General features: G+C 37.7%; 3 protein-coding genes across 5 annotated transcripts in view; 1 reads left to right on the forward strand and 2 right to left on the reverse strand.

Moving 5' to 3' along the window:
• Positions 1-86: 86 nt before the first annotated feature.
• On the reverse strand, positions 87-5,690 carry thg1l (tRNA-histidine guanylyltransferase 1-like; the record flags this gene model as incomplete). Its single annotated transcript, XM_079250019.1, has 6 exons — positions 5,562-5,690; positions 4,977-5,153; positions 4,719-4,888; positions 4,547-4,635; positions 2,417-2,524; positions 87-248 (listed from the first exon to the last, which is right to left on the reverse strand). The coding sequence occupies exons 1-6, from the start codon at positions 5,663-5,665 to the stop codon at positions 87-89; spliced, it is 810 nt and encodes a 269-aa protein (XP_079106145.1). The 5' UTR covers positions 5,666-5,690.
• A 917-nt stretch (positions 5,691-6,607) lies between these two features.
• Positions 6,608-13,084, forward strand: lsm11 (LSM11, U7 small nuclear RNA associated; the record flags this gene model as incomplete). Of its 2 annotated transcripts, XM_079250396.1 has the most annotated exons (4): positions 6,608-7,061; positions 9,558-9,697; positions 9,939-10,022; positions 12,599-13,084. In XM_079250396.1, the coding sequence occupies 4 exons, from the start codon at positions 6,608-6,610 to the stop codon at positions 12,935-12,937; spliced, it is 1,017 nt and encodes a 338-aa protein (XP_079106522.1). In that variant the 3' UTR covers positions 12,938-13,084. The 2 variants fall into 2 exon arrangements, with proteins under 2 accessions (XP_079106522.1, XP_079106523.1); XM_079250397.1 differs by lacking the exon at positions 9,939-10,022 and having other exon boundaries at positions 6,616-7,061.
• Positions 13,085-14,409: 1,325 nt separating this feature from the next.
• The window catches only part of clint1a (clathrin interactor 1a), a 13,169-nt gene continuing 424 nt past the window's right edge, over positions 14,410-27,154 (reverse strand). The window contains exons 2-12 of one of the 2 annotated variants that reach the window (XM_079250374.1): positions 24,143-24,247; positions 22,924-23,020; positions 22,621-22,729; positions 22,094-22,258; positions 21,729-21,912; positions 21,226-21,442; positions 21,041-21,131; positions 20,438-20,503; positions 19,658-19,956; positions 16,643-16,835; positions 14,410-16,547 (exon numbers count right to left, since the gene is read on the reverse strand). In XM_079250374.1, coding sequence (XP_079106500.1) covers positions 16,261-16,547; positions 16,643-16,835; positions 19,658-19,956; positions 20,438-20,503; positions 21,041-21,131; positions 21,226-21,442; positions 21,729-21,912; positions 22,094-22,258; positions 22,621-22,729; positions 22,924-23,020; positions 24,143-24,247 — 1,813 coding nt within the window. In that variant the 3' untranslated portion in view covers positions 14,410-16,260. The remainder of the gene's footprint in view (positions 16,548-16,642; positions 16,836-19,657; positions 19,957-20,437; positions 20,504-21,040; positions 21,132-21,225; positions 21,443-21,728; positions 21,913-22,093; positions 22,259-22,620; positions 22,730-22,923; positions 23,021-24,142; positions 24,248-27,154) is intronic. The other variant, XM_079250375.1, reaches the window with a different exon arrangement.

The raw sequence follows: 27,154 nt of genomic DNA on the forward strand, positions 1-27,154 counted from the left end.
TGTGGTTGTTTCTCTTCAGTCACATTATGAATCAACTTCAACCATGCTGCTCATAAAGCTGTTCAACTTCAAGAGAAAATGTGTTGTCAGCAGTTGTCATCTTCCAGGATGTCAGGGTGTTCCTCCCAGAACTGGTCCCCTATGATGTCGCAGTGGTGAGCCACCACCCTCCTCCTGCTCCGGGTAACAGGCACTTCCTTTCCGTCGTGGTTTGGTTGCATCAAGCCTTTAGTGACAGTCTCATCTCGCTAAGAAAAATAAGGGAGAAACAAAAAGGATACTATTAAAGACAACATGATAAAATACCTCAACATTTCAGAAAGTATTGTATTAACATACAACATTGCTTTAGATCTATTTAGATCCACAGCTGGTGGGAAAAAATGAGGTCTGGTCTGAACAATGTACCAAACAAAGTGTTTAAAGTGATTAAAGGTGGTAAATAAGTTATTTTTTCATCATCCACTTGTGATGATTTTATATTTATTGGATCAATATTTACATATATATCACATTTTTGCTAACACAACTGTCACTGTATTTTTGTTTAACAAATAGGAAAAATACTATTATTTACATATAAACAACATCTGTAACAATATACAGCAAAACAAGGGAAATCCGAATCACAAAATATATAGTTATTCAAATTAAAATATAAAGAGGAAAAACAACAACAACACAAGGGAGGGTAAAGAGTGTTGTACGGACGAGGTGTGAGACGACAGTTGGAGCTGCCAGTGTCTGGTCAGTCTTTTAGCCATCATACAGTTTGTAAACATTTGTTTGCCAACTTTGGAAAAAAAACTCCTTTAACATTATAGTTTAAAGGGCATCAAACTGGATCACAAAAAAGAACAAACAAAAAAACAATTTTACCCAAAATGTATCAAATTCCTCCCAAAATATCTTTATTTTACTGCATTACTAAACCATATGATAAAAAATGACCGGATGTTTCTTCAAGTGGCAACAAATACCAGCTATACTCATCTTGTGCAGTCAAATAGAAGTGAAAAATATTCTGTGATTACAATTATTTTTCACATAAAAAATATATATATCAAAACTTCTCTAAGCCTTTGGACACTCAGCTAAGGAAATGTTAGTATCTATAGAGTAGCTGTATTTCTACTTTTACAGTGTTTTTATGTTGCACCTCATCACCGAAGCAAGTTCCAAGTCTGTGAATTGTGTTTACAGACATTGGCATAAAGAATCAACACAAAAAAAAAAATCATCTTTAACATTAGCATTCAGTAGCTCAGAGTTCATCAACATATCTAATAAATTTAATAGAACCAGACAATTTTTAAAAAAATTTTTTTATTTACTTTTCTGATCTGGACAAGAATAAACTGCTCACCTTACACATGATGGGACATTTACAGGAAAATATTATAATTTCTCCGTTTCAATGAACTGCCAGAGTCTCCACCTTGTGACCCAACCTGGTACTACAACATGTATGTTAAATTTTCAGGAGGTTGTTCCGTTTGTCCCAAGTTTTTCTGCCTTATATTATTTCAAGCACTAAGTCATAACATTCACTATGAAAACTTAATCAAGCCTTTCCTAAATTCTAAGCCTAACACCATAACCTAAATCTCAGAATGCGTCAGTGCAGAGACTTCATAGAAAGTTCTCTGTCGAACATTCAGGAGTGCATTTATAATCTCTCCTGGCATAAAAAGAAAACAAACACACCCACATAATCTGAAAACAATACCAGCTATGATAAATAGGCACTGGGCTCAAACATGGAAAGTAGTGGTTTTTTTAGGGTTTACTTGAACCTTAAAATGACTGAGAATGAAAGAAAGCCTTTTTATGCTCATTGATTTAAGGGGCGAGATTCCAAATCAATGAACATAAAAGTACTACTGGCAAGGCGCATACAGTAGTTTCTGCTGAGCACTTTGCAGGAGCCAATGTGCTATTTTGGGATTGGCATTTTTACCGCTGACTAGTTGATAGCTAAATGTAATCACTGAAGTAGTGATGCATATTCAATTTTAGTCCAAGGTGAAGGCAGATTCTGCTATAAAATGTAACCCCACAGTGCCTTAAATAAGGAAACTGTTTTTTTTTAAGACTTTTATTATCTTTTCATGCCAAAAGATCCTGTTTTAAGTGTGCAAGTTAACATTTATGTGCATAAGCATGTGAAAATGTGTTAACGCTGTTGAATTATATCATTACAGTGCAGTGGCTTTTAAACTCAGGGAAAAATGGATTGGAGAAGAGGAAATGTGGATGGTTGGATTACAAAATGAAGCAAAACTTGAGCTGTTTTCACACATAAACACCACAATTCTAATGATTTTGGGTGAGAAATACCCCATTTTATAATCCAACCTTAAAATAAAAGCAAGGGAGAGACTTTCTCCGCGTGAACTGTTCTTTTTCAGCTTACCTTTTCCCAAATGAGGCTGGTGCCTTTGCGATGGAGGGCAGATTCATTGTTGTAGTTGATGTCAAACTCTGAGAACAGGATCTCATTTTTATCTGCTGCTAATGTACCCTGAAACAGAAGAAACACAGGTAGACAGTGTGTGTAGACATAAAGTTAAATTAGGTTTCTGCTCATATGTCATGTTTAAAAGGGTTTCCAGAGTAAAACACACTACAGGTCCCTTCATCAGTTTGTCTTTTCAGCAAATAAAGAAAGCAAGACTGACTTATTACATCACTGTCAAACAACACTGTCTAACAAGAAACTGATTCTGATGAGATAAGGTCTCATCAGACTGTGTATACTCATGTATACTGTTGCTATATACTTTAGGATGTTTTTCTTTTAACAGAAAGAAATTAGGAATCACAAACACTGGATAAACTGTGAATGGCTCAAGTTGCTCAAACATCCAGATAGGATAAACATCCCCACAAGTCATCTGTTGTCTCACTCACGACCAACTGGAAGTTAAAGGGACTTCTGGAGAACAGCTGTGCCAGTCTCAGGCAGCTGTTACCCATAGTGACAGATGAGATGTTTTGTTAATTATACATCCACGGCCTATTTAAAACTTTTTAAATACCATTTTCCATTACTAAACCCAATAACAACAGATCAAAGTATTCATCAGTTCTAAGCAGACTGTAAAGTTCAACTAAATAGAGAAATTCTACACTTTTTTCACATTTTTCCAAGGTCTTAATGAAAAGTCTGGGACATGTTTTGGTCAAAATACCAGAGAGAAACAGCAGCAGCTCCTATTTCAGTCATGGATTTACAGCTCGGTCCAGATGGACCACTTTAGGAGTCAGGAAAACCCCAGTCTACTCTACTCCATCCCAGTCTTCTTTAGAGACTGGGATGTTCAACAAGACTCAAAGCACAATGTTACCACCTGGAAGATTATGTGTTATCCAGCTTGACAGCTCACGCCAGCACCCACCAAAATGATAAAAAAGACTTTTTATCTTCAACTTAATTCTAAAATCCTAACATTGCCTTGTCTGCAGTCCAGTCGCGGACATTTAGATGGTACTGAGAGTTAAGAGTCGTGCACTGAGCTGGTTAAGGGTGTTAAAATGCCACAGCACAGGGAGCTGATGATGGTGCATTAATGGGCCAATGAATTTCCAACTGTTTAGTGTAGAAAAATCTAGGAGTACTTATTTGAAGTAATGCTCCAAAGTTTAGAAATAAAAATATAAAAATTATACCATCAGAGCATCTTTATCTAATCTCTTTCTTAAATTAAGCAAATTATGTAACTGCAAATGTGAACTCGTTGGGGATGTAATGTGGAAATCAAACACATATCTAAAGTTAGGTTTTGGAGCTTGTAATAGCTCTAGACACCCAAACATAATAACAGTATACAAACATTACACCTCTCAAACATAAATAAGTAATAAAATCACCCTTATAAAATGGCTGTTTGCTGGAAGCATGTTCAAAATAAGAGAAAAAAGTGTGATTATTTCGAAAGCTAAAAGATTAGCAACACATCAACAATTTACTGTACACTTTTATGCAAAGCAAAACAGAGCTAACATTTAAACCTTGGTTAGGCCATTTAGGAAGACAACTTTTCTTGCCCCTTCAGTTTAAATATAAAGTATGACTCCAATATACCAGGAGGCAATAGGCCCCCTACAGCTTGTTAGGATTGAGTTTATTCCAGTTGTCTTCTAGATCATGGGCGAAAAACAATTCAAACATGATGCAGTACTAGCATTATCAGCATCTTTTTCTTGTTGTGTACTGTCTCAGGTCATCACAGGTCAGGTCTAATCAAACGAAGACTATATTTATTTATTTCTCAGGTTGTGTGAACATATGAATGAATTAAAAACAAGATTAACTGGCAGAACTATGTATTTGGTTAAATCATGTTTTATTATCCCGTTATGATCTACCTAAGTTCCCCTTGTGAACTATCAAACTTTTTTTTCTTGTATTTAGTCTATTAATAGAAATAAAGGTAGAAACAAAAAAAGTAGTAATCCTCTTTATTATTGATGCAAAAACTGTACTTTGTGAAACAACACTTTTGTTAGAATACACAATAATAGATTAGTATTTCAATCTCACCTTTAAACGCTCGTCTGCCTGTACAGTTGTGAGTCCTCCTTTTTGTACTAATGCCCAAAATACTGTGTTATACAAGTTGTTTATGTGGCCTGTAAAACATAAAACAAAGCTCTTGCATTGATTTACCTTTAAACAGCCTTGATTTAAAAAAATCATATAAGCGTGTACTTACAGTCTGCTTGCCTCCAGCTGAGATAGTCTCTAAGGTTACGGTTGCTAGGATACAGGATCACACGCCCATCAAAGCCTGGGGGATACAGAAGAGGCTGCTCTCCAAAAAACTCCTTCCAGTAAAACACATATGAGGAGGAGAACTGGGAGGTCACATGGGTCATGAGCTTACTGGCAGGGAAGCAGAGAAGAAATAAAATCTTACAAAGACATTAAAAGCTAGACATTGACTGATAAAAAAAAAAAGGAAACAAAGTACCTGGCTCTTCTTTTGAACCAGGTGGAAGTTCTCTTGAAAACAAAACTAAACTCATCACTTTGACCATAAGCTATGATGATGTCCTCCAGTTCTTCCATGACAGATCGAGCACTCCGGCTCATCAGTCCTAACGCCCTGTTATCATTGGGCTTTGTGAATTTATGCTGCTCTGCAAACCTAAAACAAGTTGAAATGCAAAATTACATTGAACTTAAACAATCATTTGCAAAAAGAGCCATCTCTTGACCAAGTCCGGATTATCCAATGGGCATTATGGGCACAGGCCCAGGGGCCCACGCCCAGTTAGGGCACATGTGGGGCCCACATAGGGTAAACGCCAGTTTGGACATTAAACAAAACGTACATAAAAGCCAGATAGTTGCACCACAGTATCCAGTATATTGCTATTGGTACCATTAGCTGAGAGATGTCAGAAATGTTGTTTAACACTATATCATTCACAATTTTCACCATGTTGCAGTGGGGAAGGGGGGTCCCTGAAACATTCTGGGCCCAGGGGCCTGTGTACTTTTAATCCGGCCCTGCTCTTGACGAAAATATTTAAAAAGAGAGGAAAAAACTCACTTGTGGAAGTTACGACCATCTAGTCTGACAACGATGTAGCAATTCCGCAGACAAGTGTCATCTGTTTCAAAGTTGCGAACATACTCAAACTTGCTTTTGGCCATGTTGTTGGAAGTTGTGAAAGGACGGGAAAAGGCTGGTACAAAACAGGACCTAGCTCCTTCACCAAATCTACAGACTTCTCCGATCCGCATTCAGGAGCTTCTGAAATAAGGAAACAAATCACTGTGGTCGTTACTCACTGCAGCAATGAGGCACAAAAACGCACAAACCACCATACCTTCACACAAACACCATGAAGTAGAAATATCTACACTATAACGGTGCTTGTTAAATAATAATTACTGTTAGGTTTATTAACTCATAATTAACATTTGTATTACCTATATAAGTAGCTGTCATTTTAGATAGTTAGCTTCTTGGTATGTGATTTAGCGAGGCTTAAAACCTTAATTATTAAATCATATAAATAATTATACCAATGTAGCTCTCCGATATGTTCACACGTTGGTTTGTGTACAGTCCGTCGATTAAATCTGCCGTGGTTGAACTACCCAACATCACTAAGGTTCCGGGTTCCAATCGACAAATGAGTAATACAAAACTAATCTATTTTCCCTCTTTAAAAAAAACAACAAAAAACCCCGTATTTTATATCAAATACGTATGTTTTGTGTGATTAATGTGTCAAAACAATCAAATTTCTACAGGATTTATAAAAAAAAATAAGTTGTGCTACAGCGCCACCTCGTGTTTAAAAACTACAATGCAACTTTTGACCGCGTACATCTTGGAAATGATTGTGGAACTTGTAGTTCAATGACAGACTAAGCTTCTTTTGTTAGTTTTATGAGATATATAAATGTCATATATAGTACAAAATATTAAATAAGTCTTCAAATAGATGGAGTGTACAAAGTATTCAACTACAGCACTTGATGGGCCAATAAAGTTAACTTAGTTGGGTCTAAAAAGATGTCATCAACTTTCCCAGGATTCATAGCTTCAAACCCAAATGCGCTCTCTCTTCTGCGCCTGTTTCAAACATGGAGGAGAGGGAAAGAAAAAGTGTCAAGTCAGGCAGTAAAGAGACGGTACCAGCACCGTCTTCAAGTACACCGTCAAACCCCGGGAATGATCCGAAAGCAGAGAGCAACGCCATGGACGATCAAATAAACGTTTGCTCTGAAAAGTTTGACCCGCTGTTGGCCTTGTACTCCCCGTCAGCTCCACCGCTTCCTTTCCCAAACATCAAATGCTTCAACAATGTGGCAGAGTACGAGAGTTTTCTCAAAGGCGGACGGGGGCGAGCCAAACCGGAGAATGTGGAGAAAAAGCAGCGAAAGGCGATGAAAGGGGTGGCCGACCCGGAGCGTATCGAGAGGCTGAAGAAGCTCGTGGTGAACAACCCGGTGTCGGACTCCCAGAGGGGCGAGAGCAGCTCCACGACGCCGAGGAGGAGGCAGAAGCCCCAGAAAAATGTCCTGACAAGGATGCCCCGTAGGTTCAGCAAACACTAGTTTTACATTACGCATTCACTTAAGTTGGCTGAAAATCCATATACAGAACACCCTTTGCCATTATTAGATTGTCAGTTTTATGTGTAAACAAATTAGGATTAATATTATACATGAGAGAATATGGTGAAATCCCACAGAGAAATGTTAGGGAGGTAATATTCCTCATATTGGTGCATCTCTATACCATCCACATCAAATGTGGATGCAGTGTTTTTCTAACGTTTTTGAGCCAAGGCACACTTTTTTTTTTTTTTTTCACTGAAAAATCCCAAGGCACATCACAAACAATTTTTTTTAAAGGCCATATAATTAATATGAAGTCCATCTCGTCAAAGCCTCTTGAATAGAAATCAGATAAACACAAGAAGAAGGAATTTTATTATCTTTCACTGGGGCCTGTTTGGATGAACACAGAGTTGCTTTTTAGACCAAATAGGTGAAATTGGGTAATTTTTCAGGGCACACCTGATAATCTCTCACGGCACACTAGTGTGCCACAGCACAGTGGTTGAAAAACACTGGTATAGAGCACTGTTTCTCAAATGGGGGTACGAGTACCCCTGGGGGTACTTCAAGGCATTCCAGGGGGTACGTGAATTTTTTTTTTAAATCATATACCTTTTTATGTTTTCTTGAAATCATCCTAAAATAAGATGATATAAAATTAAACATTTAATATATTTCAATAAATATGAAAAACAGCACTTTGTCATTTGGGTTTAGTTTGTAAATCTTTTACTGTGCAAGATAATGGCAAATGTTTTGCACATCTCTACTACACTTCAACATTCATAAACTGAATTGACATTTAGACTTACACCATTTTATTCCTCCCAAAATCCCACATTCAGACATGAATTGAACTCCACCCGTTACAAGACAGATCATATCCGTCGGTCACTGTAGCCTTGACAACGCAAATGATGGAGTTCTTGTTGAAGCGTAGCAGAGATATGCAAAACATTTGCCGTTGTTTTGCACAGTTAAAGATTTACAAACTAAACACAAATGAAAAAGTGCTGTTTTTCATGTTTCTTTCTTAACTAAAAGTACTTTGTAGTGGTGGGGGTACTTGGGTGAAGATGTTTTTACAAGGGGAACTATGTTGCTAAAAGGTTGGGAACCGCTGGTATGGTGTATAGCAGTGCTTCCCAGCAAAAGTCCTCAGGACCCCCTCCCTGCATGTTCATACTCCAAAACATCTGAGTCAGATGCAGCCTGTTAGCGAGATCTTTATGTCATTCAGCTGTGTTAAGGTAGGGCTCTAGATAAAACATGCAGGGCAGGGGGTTCTGGGGGCCTGGACTGGAAACACTTGCGTATGGTATAGCCAACTGGATTTTGTTCGCTCCTACAAATGTCTTGGTGTCTGGTTGGTTTCCTCACTTTCTTTTAAACTCCTATTCATAATCTACAGGCCAACATTAAGGCCATACTCTGGTTTCTTTACTGTCAGAAGGCTACCTTCACGTGCCCTGCTAAACTCACCCTGGTGAAGATGACCATACTCTTTATGCTGGATTATGGTAATATCATCAACAAAATGGCTCTCAGATGTGCCCTTAACTGCCTGGATGCTCTCATCCATTTGCTTTGTCACTGGTGCACTGTATTCAACTCATCATTGTGATCTGTATAAATTGATAGGCTAACCCCTAACCCTTCCAAAAGTCCTTTAAACTTTTATTTTTTCCATCAGTTGCTATATTTAAACTGAAATGAAAACACTCCAACGCAATTTGTTGCAAGTGTTGACCCCCCCCCCCCCCCCCCCCCCCCCCCCCAAAGTTTCACTCCATATATTTTAGTATTTATCTAAGTGGTTTTAATTTAACAGTGTCCTTATTTTTGGGTGGTGAGACTTGATTTGTCTGGGTTGTTTCCATTTATATTTTCTTCTCTGGTCTTGTTTGATCTTGTTTTGTTTTGCATTTTTTTTGTCTTTGTTTTGTTTGTTGAGGCCTCTTACCAGGTCAATATTACAAATAAAAAATTGTTCTCAATTGATTTTACCTGGTAAAATAAAGGTTAAATTAAAAATTAAGCACAAATTAGGTAATTTAAAAAAATAGGAGAATTTAGTTTCATTGTCACATATAATGAACATTGTATGTATAACAGGATGGGTGTCGACTCATTAAGCCTATTTTAGGGGTCTGAAGAGACCCTGAAATATGATGTAGCACCCATACCTCCCATAAAAATGACTTAAATGATTGTGGTATAAGTTGTTCTGTCTTTATATCCTAAAGATGTCAGTGAATAACAGTGATAATTCATGCTGCTCATGACTCCTCATATCCCGGATGAAGGGCCAGATGAAAGCTATTCCTTGATACTTTAAAAGAAAACAAGTAGTAACCCCCCGTATACTTTGCTTTTAATAAGAATCTTCCCTTTTTGTTTAAGTTTAATAATTTAATACATTTATTTATACCAGAGAGAAGTGAATAACCTGGTTGTTATGTGTGTTCAGTGTGTAAGGGCAGTCCTTTGGGGGAGCTGCATCGCTGCGTCGAGGAGAGGATAAGAGTCAAAGTTCACATCAGGACCTTTAAAGGACTGCGGGGGGTGTGCTCTGGCTTTGTTGTGGCCTTTGACAAGTTCTGGAACATGGTGAGCAATCTCATGTCTGTCTGTTGAGCTTTTCTTCCCTTGACTTTTCACATGCTGAGTCTGTAATAATCTCTGGCAGGGGTTCCCAAGTCCAGGTGTGTTGGAGAAGAGATGCGTCTAAAAATTGCAGGATTTGCTCTCAAGGACTGGACTTGGGGACACCTGATCTATAGCATGCATGGAACAGTGAATTTCACATCTTTACATCTGGAAGTCATTCCTGCTTGTTTGTCTTTTACAGGCTATGGTGGACGTAGATGAGACGTACAGAGAGCCTTTATTTGGAGAGGCATTTTACCATGAGAAAGCTCTCACCATTTCACGGGTTTGTCTTTCTTGAAAAGTATAAAGTTAGTAAGCAAAAGTTTGGACCTGCAGGTCAAAGTTTCAATTAATGTATATAGTTTCCCTACAACTCCAAAGATGACACTTAAAAAAAAAATAAAAAAAAAAAGTTGTAACAATTAGAAACACAATTAGGTTATTATTTTTATTATTTTCAACTCCTTTGGGGGGGAAAATTTGTTACCTTCAGAGATCCTACACCTTAAATTTACAGTGTAATTTTTTTTTTTTTTTTTTTTTTTTTTAGAATTTATTTTGAACTAAAAAGACTTTTAAACGGTACTAATATTGGTTACAACAAACAGAACAAGCTTCTGATGTTTGAAAAAGGGTTTTGGAAGAAGTTGAGCACTTATCTGGTCCAAAACACCCTTATCAATAACACCGCAACACTTTTGAAGCATAAAAAAATAGTAGTACACTTTAAATTCCATTACAATGACACTTAAACAGTACACAGTCGTAATACACACAGTAATTCATAAAATACAATATACATTGCTTTAAAAATAATCCTTTTTGCCTCATAACTTTAAATTATATAATCTTTTATCTTTTGTTTACATTTTCCCATTGATTGACAAAATTACAGATATCTAGAAGTGAAGATGGTCAAGTTGTGAATGGATGGTGGCTGTCAATGACCAAAATTCTTCTACACATTTTCATCTGCAAGTGTTTCCAGTGGCCTCAGTAGTTACCTGCACTGCAGATAACTACTTCAATATTTTATAATTAAGGCATTACTTATCCCAAAAAGTGCTGTGACTTTGGAGCCAAGTTTCTCTTTGAGATTATTGGAGGAAGAGCAAAAAAGGATTAGAGCAAGAGATAAAACAAGAGTCTAATAAGATTGTATTTTACTGTCTGGTGACAGTAAAGTAGCATGCAAGATGGATGCCAAAGTAGCCGTCGATAGGGAGCATGTCACTGAGAAAATCTGCTAAAGTTCCGTAGTGTCTTTTTTTTTTTTTTTTTCTTCTCCAAAGGACAGGACATGAATCAGCCTTATTGCATAATTTGTGGTGAAAAACAAGCTAATGAAAGCATTTAGCCAAGCATGGTTTCAGCATGAGGCTGGTGGGTGGATGCAACAGCTTTTTGGCTGATGTATGACAGGTGACTTCAAGTAAACTAAGCTGGGAACCACTTCTCTTGCCTTTATCAAACAAAGCTTATACCAGGGGTGGGGAATCCTGCTGATTTTCCATGTATCTCTGGTCCAGCACACCTGATTCAACTCAGATGGATTCAACAGTTCATCAAAATCTGCACAGTGATTTGTTCATTTGAGTCTGGTGTGTTGGAACAGAGAGCTAGAGAAAGCTTTCAGGACAAGGGCCAAGGTTCCCCACCCTTGGCTTACACTGCAGTTGTTTGTCCATTCAGAAACACTATAATAAAAATTATGGTGGCAGCTGCTATGTGTGTGGACCCACAGCAAAGTAGATATAAATTACTTAGAGAATAAGAACACAAGTTATTTTAATAAAAATAATTAGATACCTATGGAAACAGTTTTTATTGATCTACTCATTTTTTTTTTGTAATTGACGTTTAGTTTGGTTACATGCTTCACCTTTAAGGTTAATTATCTCATATTAGCAGCAGCTGTGAATGTGCACTCACATCTGCACATGCTAATAGTGACAGCAAATGTTGACATGTTTGGACATATCAGGATTTCATTGAAGGAGCCAAGTTGCGTCTAGAGAGATGTGAACAAACATTCCTAGAAATGCAAATCAAAACAGTTTTTTGTATTTTTATTTTTTACTTCAGTATACCTCGAGGCATTTTGTTTCTCGCTCAGATGTAACAGTGTATTGTTCTACTGTTTATTGACACCTTTGCATGTCTTTCCTTTATCCTTCATAGGTTTCAAGATGAACACATAAACAAGACATGATGATGTGTTTTCTTTTTTGGGGGGGGAGAAAATGTCTTGAGGATTGATGTAGTTAGAAGACAAGATTTTGGCTGCCATTGGAAAATGGAACATTTCAGGGGCTAGTAAAGCATGGAAGTAGATTAATCCTTCATTGATCTTCTATTACAGCCAACGTCACAACTGGGAAAATTCCCTGGTTGTTGGAAAAAATCAGTACAATATATCCCAGCAACTACCAGATCATCCCCAGTCCAAAATATCTGAAAGCCTATGGAAAGCCATCAAAAGAGAAGTTCATGCATGGTGGTTATTGATGAGGAAACTACTAGTTATTCTGCTTTCACATCCTCATCAGTTCATTGTCAAACTGACTTCCTGTCAAATAAGCAACAATTAGCTTGTTTTGTTGACGTCCTCTTACAAATCTTTATTCTAATGTTGCTAATCTGACAAAAACATACATTACCGTGTCAGTGACCGTAGCAGCAGTTTAGAGATAATTACACGGTGCAGTAATTTCATGTTGTTTGCTAAAAAAAAAAAAAGTACAAATCATGAGTGCCATTAAATTTCATTCAAATAAACTTCAAATATAATTATTAATAGTTTGTGATTTATAATTTAACCGCAAATATGACTATGCCTGAAATGGTTTTTTTTTCCAGCTTTTCAAGAAGCTAAACCTCCAGGAAAGCCGAGGAAGCGATGAGCCGTTGAAAGAGCGGGAAGCCATCGAGCATCAACCTGCAAATCCCAAAGCTGCTCCAAAGAGCCGCGACGCTGAGCCTGCTGATAGGAGGAGGGCTGGTAGCGCAGCAGCGTCTGAGCCGTCAGAGGCGTTGAAAAGCAAACAGGATCAACACAAAGTCCCAGTAAAGGCCTGCGGTCCAAAGGCTCATCCGAAGAAAGAATCCCAATCTTATGGAAAGGTTCACAGCCGCCATATCAACCAGCTTTTCATCCGTGGCGAGAATGTCATCCTGGTTAACCTACAAGCACTCTGATTTGTTTTCTCTCTGATATTCACCCTGGAAAGAAGGAAGCTGTTCTACAGCAAGTTTTGTTGAACAGTCAGCATAAAAAACTCAGCATGATTTACACAGATTCAGAAGAATCACACACACATTATATCATATTGATATGGATGTTTTCCTCAGTTCACTGGAGAAACGATCTTGCTCCAGTGGAATAAAATCTTATTTGTAATTATTGTACTTTTTTGTTCTCACACACACACACACACACACACACACACACACACACACACACACACACACACACACACACACACACACACACACACACACACACACACACACACACACACTCTCTCTCTCTCTCTCTCTTTGCCACTTGGCTGCCATCCATCAAGTCTGTGTTATGGTTATTACCCAGCAGGTGGCAGCATAAATACACGGCAGCCATCTGTGAGGCTATTGTCATGTCTAAGAGCTTGTCCCTTTATGTTGCTTTTCCCGTTAGTTTGAATGGGAATGACAGCGCAGTCTCAGCGGACTTCATAAATGCATTATGAATAATTGAGTTTGTGAAGCTCGGGATTGCAGATGGCACTCAAAAGCTGTCATTTGTCTTGACGTCTCAGATTGCTTTTACTCTTTAATGGGCACATTACCCATAAAAGCACAATTTACTGCATCTCGTGGAAGTTTTAAAGATGTTGCCCCCCCCCCTTCCCCTCTTTAAATGACAGAGGTTAGTTTTGGATGAGTGTCAGAATGATTTTGTTGCTATTGTCTGGGAGGGATGTGTCTTATTTTAGTTTCTCTTAATTTCTCTGCACATTGACCCCCTTTCTGTGTATTTTATATCATAAGTGGGACATATTTTATGAGTAGCTGAGCTTTAGTTCATCACTGTATATATTGTTTTTTATGTAATATATCAGAATATTATTAGTGTAGCCCATTAACAGTCCTCTCCAGAGAGGAAAAATGGGGTCAATTGTTTAATGCAAAGTGGTGTTTTAGTCGTGTTTGTCACAAGTGCTTCAACAAACCTTCATACGATACGAGAAGGTCACAGCGCTCCATGTGTTATCTAAAGAAATTAGGCCATCTTTCTGGTGAAGAGAAACTAAATTTAAACAGTTTAGGAATTATTTAAGAACTACTTAAAAAATGTTAAATATAAAACCGATGAGTTGAGCACCAAAAGCATCTGTGACTTAAAATTTCTCACAACACCCTCATTTAGTTTCTGGTCTTGTAGGTTAACTGCACTGTAATGTACTTGGCATTTGTTTACCGAAGGACTGTTCTTTATTACCACCAAACAGCGAAGTTAAACTCGCATTAAGTTAATGCAATTTCACAGCCGAGCATATTAGCTTTGCTTTTGCTGCTTGAAGCACTTTTGAATGAGTCTAATGACACAGCACACCAAATAACACACATCATTAACAAATTTCAATCAACCTTTTAATGTCGTCCATAAAGAATCTTGATGCGTAAATCAAAACAGACTGAGAATAACGCAGTATTTCATTTTCTCAAAAGATTTGTTATATACATATACTAGTGTTTCGGTAACAATGCCATTTTAGAGAGGATCAGAATGATTTGAAGTAGAAAAAAAAAATGCAGAAATTATTTCTACTGATATACATTAGAAAAATAGCAAAGAGATTTTGGTCATTATAATGCTTCAGACATCATTGCAAAGTACAACATGTGAATGTGCTCAACCTATTGAGCCCTTACAAGAAGAGGAAAGCACAACTTCAGTCCTTCACTGCCCTCAGTGAATAATTGAATTGGTGACGCATCAAAATGTCAGGCCGCCATGATTCAATTTTGATTATCAATCACTCATTACCAGAGTCAGGAGGCACTTGAACCAGAGGGGCAGAATTATGTACATGTAACACAAAATACAGCTGAATGAACTGATCACGATGTCCTAACTCACAACACTTTTTCATTTAATAACATCACAAACAGGTTGTGTTCAAACTGCAGCTGGTCCGTGCTTCCTCTCGCTTAATCTTCTGTACCTAGGTTGCAACAAACAGACTTTGATGACTGAAATATGTCCACCGTTAATGTAATAAGATGGAAGGCAGCATTTAGCAGAAGATTTTTTTTTTCCAGTTAACAGTCTGAAGCCACTACGTTGAATGAATCTCAGGTGTCATTTTGGTGTTTTTGCAGCTTGAAAATCATCACTGGTCTGAACGGACTGGTAACGTTGAAAAATAAAATGCATAGAATGAAGAGAAAAATAAAAACCTTCACTTGCATTAGATATTAAGCAGACAGCACGCTTGGCTTAAGGCCAAAGCATGAACGTACATTGTACATGGTACAGAAGCTTCACTCTGGCAGCAATCTTCAGCATTGCACAGTTCCACCGTCTCTCCAGGTTAGCTGAAGACAAAAGGCAATGGTCTTTCAGGCAACATGTGCTGTAATGAAGAACTCACAATTTGTGTAAGAGGAGTTTTTCTGCTGATTTGGAAGCAAAATTATAATATTCTTAATAAGTAAAATATATAGATATTTCCCCTAAATAAAGGCCACAAATGATGGTTGGTTAAAGGAGCAATTCCTTAAATTAACAACTTTCACTGCAAAATAATTATTACCCCTACTGCTGAGTCACAGTTGGGGTGTGGGCATTTATGTACAAAGGCAGTGCATTAATGTGCATTTTTTACTTGTTTTAATTCATCTTCAGATTTGGTTTATATAATACAAACTGTCACTGCCTCTCATATAGGAACTTTATAAGTTATTTTAAGGACTACAGCTTTCTATTTACAGATCAAAGGAAGACGGGGGGGGGGGGGGGGGGGGGCACACACCCCACAAAAATAGATAATAGGAGGTAATTTGACATTCTTAAATGTCTGTTAGAAAGTTAAAATGGCTGATCATTTTATCCAAACTTATTAAGCAGTTAATGAGAGTTAATCTCAACAAAAATTACGTAGTTACTGAGTTTTATTTATTTTTGTTATTCTGGTGATTTTAATTCATTGAAGTTATAAAGCAAATCCCCCTGACGTTTTTCTCAGTGGCACTTTTTCACCAACTAACATCCAGCCAAAGAGACCCGATACCATCATTGTGTCTGTTTCACTGCCTTCTCTGACCGTAAGATCATTGGTTCAATCAATACACAAACATGACTTTTTAAAAAAAAAAAAAAGAAAAAAAAAAAAAAAAAAAAAGAAGGATTGTAGGATGTTGGTGATGAGATAGTTGAAATTATTCAAGTACTCTTTGTTTGCAGCTCATGATGATCCTTCACCAATGGACGGAGGCAGATTGCCACCTCTTCTGATAATCTTTGCTCTCCAGTTCCATCATTTTCCAAAGTTTCCAAAGTCAGCAAAGGCATCGTGCTTGGGCTGTTGGACCATTGCAGGGTTCATCCCCATCCCCATTCCCATTCCCATTGCACCAGGCATCCCCATGTTCATGCCCATCCCCATTCCCATCATGTTTGGGTTAGGGGCCATGCCCATACCCATGTTCATTCCCATTCCAACACCAGGGTGCATCATTGGATTGACAGGTGGTCTGACTGCTGTAGGTCCAAGACTCATCGAGGAAAAGCCCTGTGAGAGCATGTTGGCAGGTGCTTGATTGCCTAAAAACAGAAAAAGACCATGAATAGAACAGCAATTTTTTAAGTCAAGTTCGACAGTGTGATTTAAAAGACATAATGTCACTGCTTAATCAGACCTTGTTGGAGGGTGTTGAGGCTGGGTTGGCTGGGCTTTGGGGGCTGCATGCCATGCCCCAAGAAGTCCAGGTTGATATTAACTGTGTGATCTGACCAGGTTGATGGAAGAGTTGCTTTGGCTCCGGCACTTTGGGAGGTCACTCCCTGCTGCACAGGCTGTGGCTGTAGAGGACTCCCAATGCTCTGAATAGGCTGGTAAAGACAGATTCATTTGTTTTCTAAAAGGACTCATTCATGCTATAATCTACACATGTAAATCAGTGGTAAAACACTGAGAAACAATCACAAAAAGCTGCAGTTTTCACACAATTTAAGACCTCCAACCTTTAGCCTGACCCACTTAATCTCGATACTGTCAGAGGAATCTGCTAGTAATGATTAGAAAACATACAATGAAGAGTAACTGCAGAAATCAGGAGAGGTGGGTGTTGTCTCAGATTTTTTTTTTTTTAAAACTAGGTCAACAACCTTTTAACACAGAAATGCTGTCATCATATGCAAGGTTTTGTTGGATTTTGAATGTTTTTGAAACTCATTCTTTCATACAGTGAAAGTAACAGGAGGAGTGGGTGGTAAGTGGGTGGTCTCTGGGGGAGACAAGCATCTGGTGAGGTTGCACGTTAAGCTCCACCATCATGCTTGTCATGCTTTCAATCACACACGGTATGTCTCTATTAAACAAGCTTGCCCAAGAGGTATACATTGTGGGCTACAGGATCAGAGTATCTGTTTTGTACTTAATACACAACTGTCAACGAGGAAGGTTATTCTTTCCTTTTTCTGCCATCACCGATCCGCCACAAAATTAAAACCACTGACAGGCAAGGTAATCTTGATATAATATAATGTTTTATCTACAAAGACGCCTGGGATTGGGATTCAAAGGAGTGTCCCACAGATATCATTTGTCAGCGGCATGAAGAGAACTTACCCAATATTATATAGCGGTCATAATCTCATGGCTGATCACAGTACTTTGTTCATGAATTTAAAAACTAAAATATGTATCCAAGCAAATAGTTTAAAAAGTGAGATGAATCACTTTTTAACCAAGATAAAATTAATCTTAAAAAGACTATATTCATGCTCTACAACTCTTCATATTGGCTTTTAAGATCACCACTATCCTGAAGGCAGCACTTATCTCAATTCTAAATGACAGAAAAGCTTTTGTGATGATGGGGCAAAGCAATTCAGCAGAGCACGTGTGTCATTGCAACTTTGTGACGATGTTGGAGGGAATGTTCTCTTTAGAGTGGATTGTTTTCATGTTTGTGCTCATGACTGATGAACCTGTCAGGGTGGGACAGGTCTTTGGCCAAAAAAAACCAAAAAAAAAACCCAACTTACTCTGGGTCTCTTGAGTTTAGTTAGTTTAGTTTGTTACACACCTTGCTCTGTGTGTCATCTTTGTTGGTGAAAAACACCACTATTGATCAGACTGTGGATAAGCCTGGTGACCTCTTATACAAATGAAATCTAAAATCGCATTTGCTTGTGTCATCAGTCAGTTTTACGAACATATGTTGCAAAGTTTAGACTGTGAACTCTTCAGTTCTCCAAATAAAAAAGAGCGGCCACACTAAACAACTATAATATGTGGTTTCAGAATGATGAATAATAATTTTCTGTAAAAAGTGATGCCAAGAACACACTGCTAGAGTACGTTCCAGCTGTGCCAGTAGGTGCAAATATCGCAATAAAAAAAAAAAAAAATGCTAATGGACACCAACATTTCGGGAAAAGTCTCAATTTTTATTATGTGTCCTCGGATGCAATGTGGGGGGTTGTGACCAGTTCATTTCTGGTGAAGATGGTGCGGTGTGGAACAAACAGCAGCGAATTTTAGATCTCTAGAAAACTATATGAGGTAGAAAAGCTTTGAAAAGCTTTAGCAAATTCTCCACAGCAAGCCCCAAAATAACGCTACGTGGCTACCTTGCATGAGCCGGAATTCTAACAAAATCTCGTCACCCAAAGGAAATTTTACAAGAACTGCGGTTTATTCACTAAATGCTGTTCAATGGAAACACCCGCAATTCACAAGGATTGTTTGTCGAAACTACAAAATATTGCTTTTATTTTGCGAAAAAAAACTTAATGAAATGCAGAATTTTAGCGACTTTCTACAGCTGTGCAGCATACTGCATGAGGAGCAAAAAAAAAAAAAAAAAAACCACATTGTATGAAGAAATTATTTAGATTTCAGCACCATGCAGGGGTTGATGAGATGCTGGCTGTGTTTTGATAATTTAATAGGATCGTTCTTTTTATAATAGTGGTGCAGACTTCATTAAATTATTGCATTAGGGCAATATCTACAAAAACTTCACAAAAGTTATCATTATAGTCTTTGCTCTCGGTGAGGACAGGCCTCTACAGCTTTACATTATTGCTCAGCAAAAGTGACTAATTTTGGCCTTTAAAAAATTAACTGCTTAAGGTTCAAAATTTATCCACTCAAATATTAATTTAGAAAAGTGATTTCATATACTATAACTATTAAATACATCCTGTTTTGTATTCTTAATCTGGTTCAAAGTGACATCTCTAGCTGTGCCCCACTGGTGGTGCTAGAGGGCTCCAAATAAAGATGTGGAACTTAGTGAAAAGAGTCGGTCTTCCCAACAGTGACCCGACAGTCATAAGGCCAATACAGATAAACAGCAGAGGAAAATAGAAAATGGTTCAATAGGTGGACACACACTGCTACACACACTATTTTTAAAGTCAGCTTAAAAAAATATTCTTATCTGTCTTCTTTTTTTTTTTTTTTTTTTTAAAGTCTTAAATTTGTGTTGTATTTTGTGCCAGTTGACCTCAACTAGAGAAAATATATTACCCAAAAACATCGAACCATGCATGCTGCCTGAGTATGTATCGCTAAAGGACCGGCAGATATTTTGCTTCCAACTGTTTTCCATTTAGGCTCAATATACATGTCTTGTAATGATATGTATATAAATAAATAATTTAAAAAGCATGTAAGTGTACATAAGTGCAATCATGCATACCTGTGACTTAGACTGGGGGAGGCCTGTGGTGCTCATGCTCTGCGTACTGCTCATGCTAAAATTTAGACTCTGGGAAGAGGTGAGGGACTGAGTTGGCCCCATCAAGTTGAACAGGTCTGCCGAGGCGGGACCAGAGGTTGCAGCTGAAACTGGGGCTGTGGCAACAGCAGAACCTGTTGTCATCGGCCCAAAAAGGTTATTTCCACTGATGTCAACACTCTGAGAAGCAGCTGGTATCTGACCTCCAGGAAAGGCATTCCATTCTCCAAATTCTCCATTGGGGCTAGAGGGCATTGCCACTGCAAAATGAACAAGAAAAACACGCATGCATTAATGGCTGTTCTTGCTATCCAGACATGCTGTCTAGCTGCAAGTATAGAAGTCAAACAAGTAAATCTGAATCTGTCAGAGCAAGAAAGAATAAAACTAATTTTTTGTAGCTTTATGCAGGACATTCAGTGACCAGTTTTGCTGCATGTTAAATTTTCATTGAACCGACCCCGCTTGTTCTCTCTTTCCTTCACTCAAAGCTTCTTCCACCCCCAACTTCTTCTTCTGTCCCTGTCTCCTTGTCATCCATAACAGGAGTTGATGTGTGTCTGTTCTTATTATGCAGAGCAGGTAGCAGGCTCCATATGGCCAGGGCTCCCTCCCAGCATCTCTCTGAATATTCTAGCAGTATGACTGCAACAGGACAGCATACTCCAGCATACACTAACATTAACAAAAGAGGGGGAAAAAAAAGGAAAAAAGTAGAAGAAAAAATCTCTTAAAACCCACCAGATCCTGTGGAAATTACAGCAGAGGCAGTGGGTGAGGCGAAGTCAGCAAATCCACCAATCAGGTCTGTGTTGAGAAACAAGCAAAAACTAAAAACAATTCAGATTTAAACAGGTAAGCTCCAGGTGTCATTCTTGTATAGTTAGCATTCCTTCAGTGTAAGGGGAGGGGTAGAAGCAATAGGTAGGTGGAGGATGCTGAACATCTGTTCAGCACTCCAGCCCTCTCTGTTCACCAGGGACAACTCAGAGAGAAAAAAAAAAAACAACAAACATCTGCTGTACTTAGTTCCTATACATCAACTCCCTCCCCCTGCTGTCCCCAAAATTTGAAGCTAGTATCAGCAGGTATGCATCCTCACACAAAACAGAGTTCAGTGTGTGCCTCTTGCTACTTCAGAACTTCTCAATCTGGTTATTCCTGGACGTTCTAGCGTCAAATATGTCAGAAGCCATTGGAGACTGCATCTTCGAGCAGCTTCTCTGTTGACAGCTTTGACCTAATTGTCTGCGGAAAACCACTAAAACACAACTGATAACATCAATTTTTGACAATTTTCTCACTAAAATACCCAATTATTATAAGAATTTATGTATGTTATACCAGTAGCAGAAGGTTGACTTGGCTGTGTGTCCACCATGAACAGGTCAGCAAGTCCTGTACTGGACGGCTGTGTGGTTGCTGCTGGCTGGGTCTGGAAAAAGGAAAACAAAAATAAAATTCTAACATGAGGCAAGCAAAGCAGCAAAGTTCTTATCTCACTTATATTTAAATCATGCTCATGCTACCTGTTTGGCAGCAGTATCTGGACTCTTGTCTCCTGTGTAGTTAGCTGCAGCCCCCAGGTCTACTTTTCTGGATGGTACTCCTCTCTTCCGTGTTGCTGTTGTCTCTGTTGCTTGGACAATTTGTACACTCTTGGTCGTAACAGTCTCCTCTTCATCTTTGAACTCTTTTCGTGACTGACCATTGCGGGATGAACGATCCCGCTCCTCCTCATGGTCGCTGCAGAGAAAATGACAAGCTCGTTTAAATGAACCAAGGCCGTTCTCTGTATGAGGGTAATTGCTTTAAAAACTGTCTTCTTTCAGAAAATCTGCTCAACTGTAGCACTGCAAAGGTTTACAATTAGACCAATGATAACAGTAAATTCTTTTTTTTAATATAATATTAATGGAAGTCAACTGGAGCCAGATCCTTTTTTATTCCAAGCTGATCATAAGCATTTATTTATAGTAGTTTATATGACAAAGTTTAATATTGCAATACACAACATGGTTGTTTCTCTTACCTGAACCGATCCGGTGAGTCATCTCGATCCTTCTTTCTAAACCTGTTTATAGTATCATCAATTGTGCTCCCAATTTTGTCGCTGATCTCACCCAACTTTTCACTGAAAGGAAATGGCCCTTTACTCTTATCCCAGTCGTCATCCCACCTTCCTCGATTGTCACTGGAATCGTACCTATCCCCCGCTACAAAGAAGAAATTAAAATTAAAACAGGAGAGTTTTTTTTGGGAAACTACTTTTCTTTGTTTATCATTTCAAACATCATTATAGTCATAAACATTACAATAAGGAACATGTAGGAATATAATTCCATGTAGACAGGAGATTTTGAAAAATAACTAGATCAGCGAGTTTATATGACTTACAATAAGGTCGGTATCCCATACTGTCGGAGGATACACCGATGTATTTATCTTTGTTCTTTTTAGCCTTTTTCCTTTCTTCTCGAAGCCTGTCATCATCCTGAACAAACTCCACCAGCTCCTTCACCTTCTGACGCACATTCACCCCTTGATCCTTCCCATTCTCATCTAAAAGAATCAATAAATATAAATTTACACAAGAAGTGTTAACTTTCTTACATAACTATGAAGACAGCTTGGAAGTGTTGTTAATTTAAAAAGCACTTCAAATACGCTTGCTGGGAAAGAGTGAAAAGTAGCTTTAGTAAAGATGTGTTTTTGTGTGTGGTCTAAGATTTTGTGGATTAGTTGTTGCTTAACACCTCTGTCCATTCATTACAGCTCACACCAATACTATTGTTGATAAACACTCAACACTACAGTAATGAAGTGTGGACCACCCCTACACTAATCAAAACTAAATGTGCAAAGCAAAGATTCAGTTTAGATGCAGAGAGAAAATAAAGATGTAGATTAGATTGATACCATACCTACAAAGTGGTAGCTTTCTAATGATCTCAAGTCATACAGATGTTCTCTGGTACTGGTTACAACCCTCTCTGACCCATTCCTGATTAGATGAGCCAGCAGCAACAGGGACTGAGAAACAGAAGCACAAGGTTTAGAGCGGAATGTGAATGAGTGAATTAATTTTTTTTTATTTAAAAAAAAAAACTGAGCTTCAATCTTGTTTTCGACCTAATCAAAACTGTACTACGCACTTAGGTCTTTTAGCCCTGTGTCACAATAAAGCATGTGTTTTTGTGGGATGGTGCTAAAGTCCTGTGGCCCACCTTGTAGACTCTCCTCCAGTTCTTCTTGTTGTCTCTCAACATGCGGGCCCACAGCATGTTCATCACTTCTGGGAACTGCTCATACATGAAGGTGGCTCTGTTTATACAAACATTCAGCAAATAATTAAAAAGAGGAATTTAGACTAATAGTTAAGTCTCAGGGAATTTTACAGAAAGTATTTCTGTTACTACAAGTCTTTTCAGCCCATCAGTGTTTGCGGTGCATACCAAGAACAGCTACATCTGAACTATAAAGAATGAAGTAACGTGCAAAAATGTGTCACTTTGAAGACCTCCAAAAATAGCATTGTAAATGTTGAGGTTTTAGGTAATTTCCATGTTGTTTAACTTTTAGAGTTGTTTAAATCTGTCAGAATGAATGCAGAAAAAAAGAGACTTCACAAGCAGACATTATTTCAATAAAACCTCTACAGGCCAGAAGTAGCTTTGATTTGACCAGGGTAGGGCATCAGTGCCATGTCCCAACTCTAAGTGAGGGAAAGTTTAGTAGTCCTGGGCATGTACATCTTGCCATTATGAGTCAAACTGCAATAACTTGCTTCTTTTCTGTAGAAAAATACAGTAATTATAAACTTTTAACCTTGGATTTATTTCAAAAGCAGCCTATCAAATTTGAAAAAAAACAACAAAACAAAACAAAACAAAAAACTTACTTGTAAAAAATAAAAAGAAAAAAATCCAGTTAATTTGGATAACATGACTTGCACAGCACTCCAAACAAAATGAGCAAATCTCATTTAATTAAAAATTTAACAATCAAATCCAATCAATAACATGACGTGTAGTGCAACCACTAGACAAATTGAACAAAGCTTCCAAATTACAAAAGGAAAAATGTATTTAGATTTTGTTAAACTAATGAAAAATAACATCAATTTGCCATTTTAAAACCAGTTATTATTGGGAGAAATTGATTAATTATCGCGTTATGCAGATGTGGCAGCAGTTGTGAGATTTATCTTCAGCACAGCTTAATGGGATTTTTCCTGGCTGGCATAAAAATACTGTCTTGGAGGACTTTTGCGGGCATGCTCAAAACGTAAAGTTTTGTCAAAGGGAAAGCGATTTTTTTCTACATAAAATGAAAATAAACTAAAAAAAAAAAAACTTGGAAATGTAGATAGAATAGGCTCTACTTGTTTGTAGTGTGTGACACTTCTCAGTCGGTCATGCGTGTAAAACAGGATGTTTTCCTTACCTAGAAATTTCACTCATCAGCTGTCCTGATGGTCCCCAGGGGTCATCGTTGGTGGCTTCTCTGACTTTAGATTCCACCTCTGAGTAGTTCATCACCACATTGGTTCTATAGAATATGATTTAAAAAAAAATATATATATATAATACATATATACAAAATTGTGCTGTGTGACTCAATTCCTTTACATGGGATTTAGTATTTAATTTTAGCATGTGGCCACTGCTAAGATAATCAAGTGGATAATGATGGATAAAAAGGTAATTTTGTGCTGACCACACCCATGAACTTCTCGTTTTATAGGATACATTAACATTGGGGAGTGGCTGTCAAAACCACAAACAAGAACAGAGACAAGCAAATGCAAATGTGTATTCAACATATGAATGAAACTTAAAATGGTGCAGAGTAAAGGCTGTATTGTTTATGGCTGAGCTCTTTCCTGCTGACATTCTGAGAAGCAAACTACAAAAGAAAAAAGGAACTCGTGATTGAAGAATAAAACAACAAAAATGAGCTCTCTTACAACTGGGGACTAAAAGAATTTGCTTGATAAACTGATGGGATTCTGGATAGATATGGCAAAAGAAAAATATATCTAGAGCAGTTATTTCAGAACTAACTAAAGAAAGATCAAACTTCAACTTTATTTTACACATACATTACTTGCTGCAGTTTGTGTTACCTGCTTTACAATATGTGTTAATACACAGAAGCATACCCAAAACTATTCAAAACAATGAAATGTATCCAATATCCATTTAGAAAGTCTGCAGAGACGTTGCTGAGAAAGGCATTTCCAGAAATTTAAAAAAAATGCTGGAGAATTTTAGCTTTTAATATTGCCCGTTTACACTATCAATAGATTTGGCAAGGAAACCTTAATACAAGAGATCCTGAATCGTAATTTCACCATTCTTGATTTGTGTAACACAGACTGAATCAATGTGAAGCCTGAAATGTATCCAGCAGTAACCAGATAAGCTGGTTTTTAATCAAGCAAATTTTTGTATTGTTTGCTTGACATGGAGAGGTGTATCCAGTTTCTTTTCACTGTGCTCAGTGTATGCATAACACACACCCAAACCACAATCTATAAACTTACAGGGTTTCTGCACAACTAGAAAACAAGCATAAAAATATTATCTTATTTTAGATAAACAACAAACCGCCAAACAATTCAATATGGGGTGTGGCACACAAAAAGGTACATCTTGTAACTCCTTTTGGATCAGTACATAATGCACTGAGCAGCCAAGATTTGTTTTAGAGTTAATAGATATAAGCTCTCGATTTCTCAAGTCAGACAACATTGTTATTAAAAGTTGCATCTTATGGCTATTCTAACAACTAACTCTATTGTGAAATCAGATTTAAAAGTATTTAGTCACTAATATGCCATATGTAAAGCTGGAACTGCTGAAGGGTCACAGTAAGTCAAACCCAGTTGTGATGGGAATAGCTATTTTTCACACAATGCTTGGTTAAGGCAAATGCTTATTTTATGCTTGAAATAGAAGCCATGTTTTACCCAGAGCCGTTAGTTTTGTAAGACTACGTTGTGTGTTTTATATTTAAAATATCTTCAATTTCTCTTCAAACATGATTGACTGTAGAGTTCTTTGCATTAATGTCAGCAGAACTTAAGATCTTATGTGGTGATGCAACATTTTACACCCCAACAGTCTGCTGCTCTCTTATCAGTCAAATTAAACGGAAGTTGTGATACTATCACGGTGACTCAGAATCACACAAATTTCCGCTGCTATGGTTCAGTGTTAAAATATTTCCCTTGCAGTAACCCATGTTAAGTCACTCTGTGTTGGCATTTATCAACAGAGTTAAGTGACACTTTGCTTGAGACATATTGGATTATATTTCTAAACTGTCACTTATTTTTCTTTCTTCTCTAACAGCTTTTTTTTTTAAACACACTCAAGACTTATAACAAGAGGTCACTCTCCAGTAGAACTAGTATATTCACAGGACAAGAACTGAGTAGTCCCAATAACACTCCATTATCTGAATTAGCTAAATTACCCACTAAATCTTTGAAGGAAGGACAAATTGAGCAACAATGCCGTACACCACAGCCGGCTCATATTGTGCCAGCAGCTGAAAGTAAACTGCAGAACAAAGCACAACAAAAGGTGCACCAGCTACAAGGTATTTCCTGCTTTCATGCTGGTATAAAAAGAAGAAAAAGAACAGAAAAGCACAAATAATCACATGCAGTGTGTCCTCTTTACATTGATTTCCTTCACAGTTTGCTCAAAACTTGTACAGCTGGAATGCAATAATCAGATTATCACACTTAAAAAAAAGTTCCCAGATATCACCAACATATCTCAACAATAGAGAACTGAGCACGAAGTAACAGGTACTTTGCCATGACTCAGATAGTGTAAATCATTAAACAATGTTGGCTTTGTAAAAGAAGTTTTGTAATAAACAAGAGTAACGATGAACGTGTTATTGGTTTCTTCAGTACTCATTTAAAAGAAACTACTTGACAATGTGAATGTGTTATTAAGTTAGGCATTAGGAAGCTTTAAGATGTGGACAGATTTAGCTTCTTTAACAGAACAAATAGACTATGAAGACTGCTGTAATTCCCCCCACTTAACTTATGATATATAGCTACCGTAACTTATAGTAGAGCAGCTACTGTAGCACCGTGTGACTTGGCTACAAGTGTCCGAATGACAGAAGTAAAGTACTCAAACATAATATATGGTTAAAAAACGTAACACATATCTAGGCAGTTACGTTTTTTAACCATATATTATGTTTGAGTACTTTACTTCTGTCATTCGGACACTTGTAGCCAAGTCACACGGTGTTACAACACATATCTAGGCAGTTGTATCCTAACATCAACTTAGCAATATATACTCTTAACTATCAAACATTCCCTGCTGATTATTCGGCTGGGGAGCTGTCAAACTAGCTTTGCTGGCTAGCCTAGCGAGCTAGCTGAATAGTCAAGAAGCTAAATAATTAGCTTGTTAGCTA

This window comes from Telmatherina bonti (assembly GCF_933228915.1).
Source record: "Telmatherina bonti genome assembly, chromosome: 12".
Classification (NCBI taxonomy): domain Eukaryota; kingdom Metazoa; phylum Chordata; class Actinopteri; order Atheriniformes; family Telmatherinidae; genus Telmatherina; species Telmatherina bonti.